Here is a 13,454-nt window from a genome sequence, read left to right as displayed (position 1 = left end):
GCCAAAGAACACCGACTGCGGAGTCAAATTCATCACTGGAGCTAAGAAAACAACCGCGGGAGTATTATTATCCTCACCCTGCCCACAGTCTGAGTCACAGAGCTGGGATCTACAACGCTGCGCTGTGCAAACACGCAACGGAGTCAGGTGGGATTCATCAGAGCAAATGTGGTACCTCCAGATGGGCTCACTTTGCAGTCCAGCCCCGAGAAATGTGCCTTTTTCGGGGTGTTTATTCTCCTCCCAAGATAGACATTTGTGTGCTCACACAAAACACCCCCAGCGGTGCCCATTCAGCTCTGCTGACTGTGAAAGGAGCCCAGGGACTGAGCTGGGATGGAAATACCCACAGTGGTGATGTCCGACTCAGGCCCAATGAGTGCTCCTTGTTGCAGCTGTGAGCTCTGATCATGGCTCTTAAATAGGAGTTTCGTTGTAGAACTGATTCAGGATATTCCCACGCTGCAACCCAGACTAGGGGACGGATCCAGCTTTTTTCAGATTGCACCTTCTTTGAGGTTTCACTCTGATGACAGCGCATCCTGACGAGCTGGGGAAGCTGGGTTTTGGGGATGTTGAACTCCTGCACCATGAAACCAGGGCTGGTGGAGTGGGAGACTGTGCGTAATCAGCTACCGAGAGATTCCCATTCCTTCTCCCTTTCTCTTTCTTTTCCTTCCTGTCCTAAAGAGTTCTGACTACATATAGACTACGATATGAATTTGAAAAGCGTGGAAAACGCAAGACCAACACAAAAAAAAAATACCATTTTTATTCTAAAAACTCAATTTTTTACTTTATGACTACTAATATTTTTGAAGCCTGAGGAACGGCTTTTCAATTCCTCACTTTGGCAATGACTGACTCACTTGACGGAGCTCCAACCCTACCCCCCCTTAAACCAGAGCAGTAAATACATCAGTGGCTCACTCAAAAAGTTGTTATTTTGCATTATTTTGACAGCAAATTTCTTACTAAATAGGAGTCCCACAAACAGGGCAGACACGAGTTGGAAGATGCTGATGAGATGGGTCTCTAGACTTCACTGTGTGGGTTAGGGCTCCACTGATGCAAGGGATTCGGCTTTCATAAAATCATAGAATCCACAGAGTTGCAAGGGCCATCCAGTCCAACTTTCCTGCAGTGAACAGGGACACCTTTCCCAGGTTTCAGCAGCATATGGGCAATAGCACACTGAATACCACAGTTTGAGCTGGTTCAGGTGACTTGGAGAGTCGGTTTGGAAGCAGGGAATGGCTCGAAGGAAGCTTCTTCTTCAGCCCCAAAATCACCAGATTGCTGAATTAAAACACCACAGCACTAATTGGATCTGATGAGCCCCATCCAGCTAAACTAAAGAAAAGAGCATTAGGAAAAGGAAGGAAAAAAATCATTCATTAGGGCTGAGAGGTGAAGATGGAGGCAGAGAGATGGGAAACTGGGCCGTTTACCAACTGGAGCTTTACCAAGCCAAGGAGAACAGAATGGAGGAGCGCAGAGAAGGGAAAGCAGAAATGAACTAAGTGGAGAAAGAAGTTGGAGAGAAACAAGAACAAGGCAAGAAGGTAACGTCGGTCAGACCCAAAACGATGGCAGAAGGGATAACGGCAGTAGCCCCACAGTTGGGCACGTCAGTGGAAGAAAAAGGCACAATGGTTTGATAGGTGATAAGGAACAAAGAGGAGAACAGCTCCCATGCCCAAGGCCTGAATCTGCATCTGAGAGCAGTGTCTCAGTGCACCACGAGCTCTGGCAGCTCAGCGCCATGCTCACTGCTCCGGGGAGACAGTTCCGTGCCCACTGCCCCATGGGGCAGAGCCTTTCCCATCTCCATAGCCCTCCTTTGGATGCTCTCCCTGGATCCCTCCACCAGCCCTATGCTTTCCGTGCCGCACGCAGTGGCCGGCAGCCCCACGGCGGTGGGTGGCCCACAACCTGATTACGGCCATCACACCCCATTCGCAGGCTGTCAATGCAGCTGCTCTGCACGGCTCACAAACAATTATCAGGAAGAGCTGGGATTAGAAAAATCCACAGGGGCACCTTCACCTGGAGAGGGAGGCGAAAAATGGTGTCGGTGTGTGCGCGAGTTCAGCGCGCGATGGGGAGGAGAGCAAATGGCCAGTTGTGGTGTGAGCAGGAGAGCGTGGGACCGTCCAGACCGCCGAGGGACCACTCAGGTCAACAGGTGCTCCTGTCCACTCTGAATTGGGAAAATAAATTAAGATCCTGTTCTTCTTCATCTTGTGAATTTTCTAAGGGTAATGAGTCAGTCCAACTCTAATTTATCTCATTATTGCCGTAGATTGACCCTGCTAATTTTGGATAAATATCCTGTCCTCAAGCATCACTCAGCTCTTTTCTTTTTCCTTCTCCCTTCTCTCATTTCTCTTTTCACTTCTCTCCTCTCCTCTTTTCTCTTCCTTTCTTCAAGAACAGAGCTGCAGTATATAAATGTACTTTTCCCCCCATTATTCTCACTCCATGGTGTTACAGTATTTTTAAATCTGCATATTGCAGCAAACATTCCCTGGGAACGGCAGCAGCTATCCAGTTTGCTGAGCTGTGGGAGCCTGGGCTGCAAGGCCAGGCTATTGCCAAAAGCTGGCTGTGACACAGCCATCACGATGCTAATATTGTTTTACAGCTATAATCTTAGGCTTGAATCGTCTTCACCTCTCAGCTTCCTTCAGAGAAGGTAAATAAGATCGTTCTGCTGAAATCCTCCATGGATTAGACGCCTGTACCTTTTTTTTTTCTTCTTTTTTACGACTAAATATAAACTCAGGAGTTCCATTTTTTATGCAGCATTTCTGCTTGACCAATTGTGACCACATCTGAGATCCTCACTTGGGTTATGATTTATGAAACCCGTGGAAATAAAACCCAAAATCTCCAAGACAAATTACCATGCTTGAAGAACTCAGGAAGCACAATGGAAACCCTACAGTAACTACGAGAGCCCCCAGGAAGCATTCCCAGGAATGAGGGCTCTACGAGGAGCTCCATACGTCCACCATCCATACTTCCACTGGGAAGCTCTGGTCTTCCCAGTGTGGAGGTTTAGATGTGAGCCCAAAACGACAGCAGAACATCCTGATGCTCACAGCTCTGCAGGAAGCTGCTCTGTTTCTTTATCAACAAGCAAGATGTGTTTTCTTAGAAATAACATCACTAAGGAGAAAACTGCCCTAGGATGACCTCGAAGATGTCTGAATGGAGAGAAATGATTTCTTGCTGCAATAGTGGGAATTTGAATCCTGGAGCACCTCTGGTTGAGTCCCTGCTCTGAAGAACTCCATCCATCAGACCTGACACCAGGTCATTGGGCTGCATTCCCCTACTTTGAAGCAGACTTGATAACTGAGGCCATCCTCCTGGATGCACCCAGCCAAGCAGCATTCACTCCGTTTCTACCTGCAGGGACAGGAGGAGTGACAAGCAAGCAGAAGGGACACAACACAAGGGACAAGGCTCAGTGGGCACAGTGGGGGACGATTCATAGTCCAAAGCCAGTATTTAGGGTCAGAAAGCATAGTGGTCTTTCTGTATCAACACTTGTAAGAGTATACTGGATCAGTCCGTGAAGAGCTGCTTTAAACACCCTCCTGGCCTCCAAGGCCAGCCATCAATACCAGCACTGGGCACTGAGGTTATTAATGGGTTATCAATCACCTGATTTTTTAACCCAAGGTTAGCTAGTAAGGTAAACCAAAAGGAAACATTCATGCCCTGCTTAGGAATGGCCTTAAGTTGCACTAGGGGAGGTTCAGGTTTAATATTAGGAGAAATTTCTCCAAAAGAGTGGTCAGTGCATGGAGATGTGGCACTGAGAGACATGGTCAGTGGGCATGGTGGGGATGGGCTGGGGTTGGACGTGGGGATCTTAGAGGTCTTTTGCAACATTAATGATTCTGTGATGTTTCAAGCACACAGACCAACACAAAACCAGAGCCTGGCTGAGGGTTGTGGTTACATGCCACTGCAGCTCTGGTTTTATACCAAAGACAAAACACCTACTTTTGTTCTGAACCTAGCTCAGGTTGCTAAGCAAGAACAACACATTTATCTTTGTATTGACAAGACCTGAGCCCACAAACAATCCCAAACATTCTCTTAATAAAAGCTATCTAGAATGTTACATAAGCTGGCATATTTCAAGGAGGGAATCTGGCCACCTTTTTAATGGGGACAAACTCCACTTGTTCTTCTGTCCTAAAGACGACTGATCTCAGACAAATGCTTTCATTTCCTCTTTCATGTCAGGTGCTGATGGGGAGCAGTTTGTCATTGGCAGAAAGGATGGGGGAAAACCATATATGACAAGCAAGAACATCAGAGGTGGAGGAGATCTGGTATGTTGGCTCCTCCATCTCCTTCCTCTTGGCCAATCTTAAGGTTATTCCTTCTGAGGTCACCTCTAGCCTTGTCTCAAGCAATACTGTACTGGAGAAGAAATAAAATTCTGGCATAGATTCCTTTGCCCAGAGCTATTCTGTGAATCAGGCTGGGAGCAGAACCAAAGAACTGTAGAATGGTTTGGATTGGAAGGGACCTCAAAGATCATCTGGTTCCAACCTTCCTGTCACAGGCTGGTTGCCAACCACTAGATCAGGTGCCAGATCAGTAAGGTGGAAGGAAAAGGATTATTGAAAAAAAGAAATACTGAAAGTTACTGAAAAAAAATATGTATATATTCCATATTAATGTATAGTAAATATATATTAATTCCTCTAAAATTCCTCATCCCAAAGGACTGCACATCAACGGTCCCAGATCTAGAGCCAGATCTATGCTGCTTCTCTGTAACAGAGATTTCTCATTTCTCTCAAATGAGAAAAGAATGTTACTTGCAAAGATTTGCTGAGACTTCTGGTTTAACTGCAAGAAGTATAAAGCCAAAATCTGCTCTTCCGTCCACGTGAGAAAGCCGTTTGTTTGTCCCTCTCTTCAGATGAAGCCGCACAGGGTTAAGACGATGGAAGCAGCATCACAACCCAGCTGATCTGTCACTTCCCCAGCCTCCTCCCTGCATCGCTTGCCAACTGCAAACATGGAAGGGGCTCGCTTTAATTAATACCAGGTCTCAGCAGACCACTGGAGGCAGTGGCACTTGTTTTCAGGTCATCTGGTCCTAATAGGCTCACACTGGGAGGTGATTTATTGCTAACTGACAGCAGAGACCGGTTAATGAGGGCTGAGGCCTTAGAATCCGACATAATGAAACTCGAGGCTGCTGCTAAATTATTTGTCATCACCATTTAAAAAACAAAACAAAACAAAACCAACAACCTCTTGAGGAGCTGCTGGTTATTAATCCAGATATTTACAACATAAAAATCACTCCCTGCCTGCAGGATTTTCTCTAGGCGGCTCTGAGCCAGCAATAGGGGATTTCTGCTTTGCTCCTATCCCCAAGGGCTTGTCTGCTCAGGGACCTCACTGTGTGCAGACTTTGCCTTCTTTTTGCAAGCATCCACTTTCAGTGCACCCCAAGCACCACAGCTGACCCCACGCTGAAGCCAACAGACCTGCATACATCAGGAAGGAGGAAGCAGCCTTAAAGCTGCTGCCTTTCACTGCTCCCTCAGATGGAAGGAGAGCTGCCACTTCCCCATAGCAACACTGCACCCCTCAGATCTACAAACAACTACCTGGTTGTGCACGCCCCTATTCATTGTGAGGCAGTTGGACTAAATGACATTTAAGTGACATTAAATGACTCTAAGGATTCTATGCCATACCATGCAATACTCTTTGCAGGCATCAAGTGCCTCCCATAGAAGTCCACTGCAGCATGGCATCTCCCATCAGCAATGCCAAGTGGCCCACGTGCCACCAGTGGTGACAGCCACCCTGCAGAGCCAGCAGGCCACTGCTGGTTGGATGCAATTCCTTTATCCCCAGGTCTTTGGGAAGCTTTTCATGTTGTTTCAGAGGATGAGTTTCTCCTGCTGGTGGTTCCCTGAAGTGCTTCAGCTCCTTTGCAAATCAGCACAAGAGGAATGAGAGCCACCCCACCACGGTCAGTTCTGCTCTTGGCCCAAGCAGTTTCCTTATGGAGCCTGCCAGCTCTGTGGGGAGACAAAACTCTGCTGATATCACTTCTCTGCCTCTTGCCCTCTGTCTATGGGGTTATGAAGTATGGAAGCTCACTCCAACAGAAGGTTGGTCAGTGTGTACAGGTTAATTCTAGGAGAGGCAGCCAGTGAGCAAGCCACGCCAACACCATGGAAAACTATCTTGCTCCCACCTACATAACTCTTCTAATTATCACCTACTGGCTCTGTAAAGAAATCTTAACAAGCCCACACAGCCTCTTGCCCCAAGGTGAATTAGGGAACCCAAACAGTGTGGTAGGCAGGCTGAGTGCTGCCCAGGGCACAGTCTGTTGGCAGAAAGAATGCCTGCAGGAGGACGTCTGAGGCTTGAGAGAGAGACAAAAGTTTGGGCCACAGTAAAAATAAAAATATATATCTTCAAGGATCTTTAAGGTTGGATATCAGGAAAGATTTCTTCTCCAAAAGAGCAATCAAGCGAGAGGTTTAAGAACCGTGGTGATGGGGCAGTTGGGGACGTGGTCAGTGGGCATGCTGGGATGGGTTAGGGCTGGACTTGGTGATCTTAGAGGTCTTTTCCAACCTTCATGTTTCTATGATTCTTTTAATTCAAGGTGCTGAGCCACCAGGGGACTATCTTCAAAGCCTGACTGCTCAGGTCAGCTATCACACTGCTTCTCTGCAGCCTCACAGTCACACTTCTTGGCATTTCAGCCTGGACTGGGCTAATTCACCAGCATCTTAATGCAGAATCACAGAATGGCCAGGGTTGGAAGGGACCTCAAGGATCATGAATCTCCAACCCCCTGCCACATGCAGGGCCACCAACCTCCACATTTCATACCAGCCCAGGCTGCCCAGGGCCCCATCCAACTTGGCCTTGAACACCTCCAGGGATGGATGGGGCATCCACAGCCTCTCTGGGCAGCTGTTCCAGCACCTCACCACTCTCTCTGGAAAGAACTTCCCCCTGACATCCAACCTAAATCTTCCCTCCCTCTCAACCTCAAACCATTTCTCCTGGTCCTGTTTTTATCTCCCCTTTCAAAGAGATGATTCCCCTCCTGTTTGTGGGCTCCCTGCACGTGTGGATAATTTGAGTTCACCCAGCAGCAAAGCAACAGCACAGAGACCCAAGCAGAGCACAGTGCAGGACATGCTGGAAGCAATCAGTGGCAGAAATCTCCTTCTGTTGAAAAGCTTGGGCATGCATGGACAAAGACTCCTCATGGTTAAAACATTTTCTTGTTGTTTAGACTGAGCCATGTCAATTAAAATCTAAACATTGTTGGCAATTCAAAGAAACATCTCAAAAGCACTGCAGTGCTGCTGGAAGGGAGCAGTTACTTAGTAGTGTAATACATAAAGCGTTACCCACTGCTATTGAGACAGCACTTATGACAGCTCCCAAGTAGCCCTGGATGAACTTGGACGTCGGAGAAGGCTTTGGAAAGAAAAACAAAACATATTTTCAATAAACAAACTTCTGGTTATTAAAATGCAACTGAGCTGTTTTTGTTGTTTGGGGGTACTTTTTCTTTTTGTATTTTCTTTAAACCAGAGACAGGTTTAATTTTGTCATATTGTTCTGTGACACACGGTCTGTCATCTAGCAGCGGCAAGCCCAAGGAAAAATGTAACCTCATGAACAAGGTTAAAGGGAATGGAAAATTAATTGGCATCACAAATTGTAATAATAGCAGCTAAAAGAATATGTGAAAGAAATTCAGTAAGTGGAAAAAAATAGAAAAAAAAAAAAACATTGCTATTCTTATACACACGCAGTGAACCCCAAACTATCCTTATCAAATATTTGTCCTTGAAATCTATCACAGCGAGTTGGATGGTTTCCATCTCAGATTCCTCTTGTGAGCTCCCACATCCCCACAAGAGATGAATCAACACTGAGGAAGGGGAAGAGAGCAGGGCCAGCAGGATGCCTGGGCTGCATACCAAACATCCTTGTGATACAGAAGGGTGACCAGGGAGCCTTCCTTTGGTATCCAAACACCCAAACAGACATTGCTTTGTGCTCATTTACACACCCAATTTAATTCATACTGATTAAACTACACCCAGGCTCAGTGTGAATGCACTGAGCATTGCTCCTGAGCTACGAGTGATTTCGAGATCCTTGAGCCATTTACAGCCACAACGAAAGTCTCTACAGGAGAGAATGGCCAAGCTACAAACTCAACACAGTGCCTACTCTGCAGTTTCTATTAACAGCGAAGAGACAAGACTTATGTTTCCATGTCAAAACAGAGCTAGCACGCAACATGCGCCGCATATGCTGGGTCTCCTCACCTTTGTCGCATTGCGGTTTGCATAGTTGACGCACGCATTGTGGCTCTGATTCAACCACTACAGAGGAAATAAAAAGAGAGATGTAAGTGTAACCTTGCAGAAAATCAGGTCTACAAACACGGGAGTGCCATCTTCGTTTGGACCCGTCTGTGATTTGCCACATCTCTGTACAAGCTTTTGCACGCACCGACCTTTTGAGCTGAGATAGAAATGCATGCAGCTTTCACCAGCACTCCATCCACACATAAGCACAAGCACTTGATCATGAAAATAAGCAACTAGATCTAAAAACAAAACTTTAAGGCCATTGTACAAAGCAATTTTAAAGCTAAAAGCCATGATCTCCCCCTAACGTGCCACAAAGCTGCATGCACCAGGTTGTCCTGAAGACACAAGTCAAGGCTGCTTTCCTTTGCATGACATCCCCCCACCCACTCAGCACAGATGAACCTTACCTGCCAAAACACAGTGGATGCTATTGTCTGGTTGGGCAGAAGAAGACCAACAACCTGCAAGAGAAGAGATTCGTGTTAACATACACATGGTTTGTTGATGCTCTGCTAGGCAAGAGAACAGCAAGCATAGTTTTATTGCCTTTAATAAGATATCTCCACGAGTAGGCTTTATTTCATGGTGAGTGGCCAGACACAACCAGGAACAAGCAGGTGGGGGAATAGAATCACCCAGAAAAGCAATGAGGTTTGAACATCTGAAGACAGGAGCGCCGCCCAGAAGCACGCATGCTCCTGTTTTGGAGCCATCAGTTTTGTTTGGAGAGAACTGTTGATCTGAGCCTGTATGTATGCATTGTCCACATGGTACTGGCAGCATCCTTGGGATGCCTCAAAATACCATTCAGGCTCATTCCTGCAATTCTTCAGAGATTCCATCTCTTGCAGATGATGCAGTGCTGCCAGACTCCTTCGTGCCCAGTTTGATGGCAGCCTGTTCCCCTCAAGGGTAAAAAAACTGAAGAAGCATAGAGCCATAAAGGTCTCCAACCCCAACTCAACCCATCCCCACCATGTCCATAACCACATTCCTCAGTGCCACGCCTCCATGGTTCTGGAACACCCCACGGATGGTGACTCCACTTCCTCTTTGGGCAGTCTGTTCCAATGTCTGATGGCTCTTTTGGAGAAGAAATGTTTCCTAATGTCCAACCTGAACTTTCACTGGGGCATCTTGAGTCCTAGCCACGCTGCTGGCTCATGTTCAGCCAAGTGTTGACCAACTGACCCAGATCATTTTCCTCCATGCAGCTTTCAGCCATGCTGCACTGAGCCTCTAGTGATGCATGACGCTGTTGTGAAGGACCTGGCAAGAAGAGGAAAGGGAAGGAAAGCAAAGGGGCTCCCAGCAATAAACCCAATGAGCAGGGACAGGAGTTCCTGGGTAAGAAGCAGGTAAGAAGGGATATAGGGAAGCTTCACTGTGAAGAAGCAGGGCTTTGTAACATCACTGTCATTTTCTCTCTTCCCTATATCTTCTAATAGTTTATGAAGATGCTCTTCACAGCACAAAATCACATTTGCGTCTTCAACTTTTAATTCCAAATGTGTTTATTTTTGGGCTGCTTGGGTATCAACGTGGTCTGAAATTTCTCTGGGGCAGCTGGGCAAGAAGACTCCAAGTTCACCCATGCTCACAGACCATCTCAGCACCACTTCCTTTACGGTTGTTCCCACCAATGCCGAGAAGAATGCAAACCTCTCCACTGGAGCACAGGCACTGCCACAAGATGAGGAGAGCTCAATCCAGCCCTGTACACCTGCAGCAACAGCAGCTGAAGAGGAGCCATCTCCCACGCTCGACGACATCAAAGAGGAATAACAACAAACAGAGGGGCAATAGGGCTGGGAGGCTGCTTTCATTTACATCTTTCCTTTCTTTTCTTCCTCCAGCTCTTCCTCCTCCAGCCTTTCTCCAACTTACAGCCGCTCGGTGCGCTGGCTGAAGGCCAAGACGTGCGAGTCCCACTAATTTGCCTCTCCCATTTACGATGAGGATCTCGTCGTTAATTGCATTGCTGTCGGTCAGAGCCAAATGAACTCAACAGGTGCTACCCCATCCTCACCCCAGAACCACCGAGTGCCCAAGGGGAACAGGGAAGCTTCGAGGAAGAAGAAGGAGACGAGCGGCCCCCGCAGCAGCAGCAGTCAGAGCGCGAGAGGGAGGGAGAGAAGGGAGGGGGAAATAAATAAATAAAAGAGCACCCAAAATCTGTATGACTGAAAGAGGCACGTTTAAATGCAAACTCTCCATATGTGCAAGAGTCTGTCAAGAAATGTACAGTTTCACTTTTAATTACTGTCAGGGGAAAAAATAACTAAGAAGGAAAACAAAATATATATTAAAAAAAAGGAAAAAAAAAAAAGCTTCTATACACTAGAAAAGTACCAGCTAACAAAATTTAATTGCCTATCAGGTGCAAAACAGCCCTTTGTGGCTGCAGACCAGGGCTGCAGGCACTTCCCAGACGTCTGTCGGCTCTCGGCATGTCTGCAGTTGAGTTCTCATTTTGCAGCCTTGAGCCCTGCTCTATTTGCCTGTCACCTGCAATGGACACGAGGCTCTGCTCCAGGTGTTCCCCAGTCCCAACAAGGCGTCTTGAGCTCCCCATCTGAATCCCAGAGGACAAAGGAGCGGGGTTGCAAATTTCACCCACCCGTTTGTGATGGAGTTGTCTGAAACGGCAAGCAGAGGACTTGGATACTGGACCAGGAGCTTTCAGAAAGCAGCCATAAGGTGGTGAGTACAAAAAATGGGGAGCTCCAAAAAGTGGCGAACCCAAAAGATGACAAACTCAAAGACCATGAACCAAAAAAAGGTAAGCTCAAAGAACCCAAAGACAGCGAACCCCAAAGACAAGGTGCCCAAAAGACCATGAGCCCAAAAGTGGTGAGTTCAAAGAAGAAACCAAACACAACGAAGCCCAAGAATGATGAGCCCAAAAGACAACGAACCGTGAAGATGATGAACCCAAAAAGTGGTGAGCCCAAAGAAGTAGAACCCAAAGATAGAGAACCGCAAAGATGATGAGCCCAAAAGACAACGAACCTCAAAGATGATGAACCAAAAAAGCAGTGAGCCTAAAGAAGGAGAACCCAAAGACAGTGAACTCCAAAGACAACGAGCCCAAAAGACCATGAACCCAAAAAGTGGTGAGTTCAAAGAACTCAAAAACAGTGAGTCTAAAAGATGACAAGCCCAAAACACAACAAACCCAGAACATGGTGAACTCAAAGGAGAACCAAAAGACAGCAAACCCCAAAGATGAGCCCCATAAAAAACTGTGAAGCCAAAAAAAAAAACCTGTCAACTCTCAAAAAACAGAACCCAAAAGATCCATGAACCCCCAAAAAAGAAAACCCCAAAAAACTGTGAACCACAAAAAACCCTGAACCCCTGAAACAACATGAACCCAAGAAGGCCATGAGTCCTGCCCACGAGCTGGATCTGCTGGCAGTATGGCTGGCTCTTCCAGCCCAATGAGCACTCACCAAAAATGAAATGTTTTGCCCCATTTTCATATGTCTGGAGGAAATGATGTGCCCAGAGGGTGCTGGGCTGGATTACCTAAACTCTGACAAACCTCACTAATTGGCTGGGAACACAAGGCAAGGAAGAGTGAAACCTATGAAAGGTGAAAAGGTGGATGAAGGTTGAACCACGCACACAGCCCCAGAGATGATGGAGGTGGAAGCAAAAGATCGCAGCTCCCTGGCTCCAGGCTCTGCCCAAGGGATGCACACACAGCCACAGGATTTGGCTTTGGCAGAGCTGCTTAATCCAGAAAATAAACGATTATTATCACCAGGCTTTAATCCCAGGCGAGCGCTCGCCGCAGGCACCCCGAGCCTCTCTTGAGGAAATCCCATCCCCCTATGCTGAAGGCAAGGCTCAAACTGTTTTTATGCTAGAGCAGGCTGCCAATTTTGTCACTAAATTTCACAGATCGATTGGCATAAATGTTACATTTTAATTTTAACATTTGAAACGTTTGGTTTCTCTTTTTTTTTCCCCCCCTTCCTTTTTTTTTCTTTTTTTTTTTTTTTTTTTTTTTTTTTTTTAAATGACAAGAGGTTCCAGTTTATCCTTTACAGCTAGCGAAATTGGGCTCATCTGACAGCTCTCGGCTCCTGTGACAGCTCTGGATTGGGGCCGATTTCATTGTCAATTTGAGCGTTAACTCATTTTTGTTTAACCTTTTCCTTTAAAATGCCCCATACAGAGGTACCGCCGCCACGCTGCACATGACAACAAATAGCAACAGCCGTGCTGGGGGCTGCTTTCTGCCTTCAGCTCCCAGCCACCCCGTTGCCACCAGCGGGGAAGGGATCGTTACCTCTCCATAAGCATCGCGCCACAGTCCACTGGGTTTAGGGAGATTAAATTGAGCAGCTTTTCATACAGTCATAGAATAATTAACGTTGGAAAAGACCTCTGTGATCAAGTGCAAACTTCAACCCGTCACCATCACGCCAACCAAATCACGTCCCCAAATGCCACACCTACAACCTGATCTATTGCACGGGAGTTGGACTAGATGACCTTTAAAGGCCCCTTCCAACTCTAATGATTCTATGATCTCCACGGTTCTTGGACACCTCCAAGGACAGCGACTCCACCACCTCCCTGGGTAGCCTGCTCCAATGCCAGACAACTCTTTTAGAGAAGAAATTTTTCCTAATATCCAACCTGACCCTCCCTGGCACAACTTGCTCTTTCCACGGTTATAATAAGGTGGATGCAGTAGGGAGAGGGAAGAGCTGGAGGTGGAAGGACCGAGCTGGATTTGCTCAGCCTTCAGGCACCAGCTTGTGTGGTTTTGGACAAAGCCCTGCGCCCCAGTTTCCCCATTCACAAAATGGGGTTAATTAATATTTGCTGCTCTGAAGACAAGGAACGCAGAGTTATCTTCATTCTGGCTTTGGCTGTCAACAGCACCCAAATGCTTACAAATTTCACAGTAACAAATGAAGAACACCCTCAGCACTAAGCCCTTGCTGTTTTAATTAATGAAGACAAGGAAATGAGATGCTGGCCTCCAGCTCCCTGCGCTTGCCACGGCTGGGAAGTGACTTG

The 13,454-nt window shown here is 46.8% G+C and overlaps 1 protein-coding gene across 4 annotated transcripts in view; it reads right to left on the bottom strand.

The window, feature by feature from the left end:
- The window catches only part of SFXN5 (sideroflexin 5), a 78,636-nt gene that overhangs the window by 35,340 nt on the left and 29,842 nt on the right, over window positions 1-13,454 (bottom strand). For all 4 annotated transcript variants that reach the window (XM_085223772.1, XM_085223774.1, XM_085223773.1 and 1 more), the window contains 3 exons: window positions 8,822-8,875; window positions 8,367-8,423; window positions 7,438-7,503 (listed from right to left, as the gene is read on the bottom strand). In XM_085223772.1, coding sequence (XP_085079898.1) covers window positions 7,438-7,503; window positions 8,367-8,423; window positions 8,822-8,875 — 177 coding nt within the window. The remainder of the gene's footprint in view (window positions 1-7,437; window positions 7,504-8,366; window positions 8,424-8,821; window positions 8,876-13,454) is intronic.

The sequence above is a fragment of the Meleagris gallopavo genome, chromosome 4, assembly GCF_905368555.1.
Source record: "Meleagris gallopavo chromosome 4, MGAL_WU_HG_1.1, whole genome shotgun sequence".
Taxonomy (NCBI): Eukaryota; Metazoa; Chordata; class Aves; order Galliformes; family Phasianidae; genus Meleagris; species Meleagris gallopavo.
The sequence above is the reverse complement of the archived record's forward strand: the minus strand, read 5'-3'. Positions and strand labels throughout refer to the sequence as shown.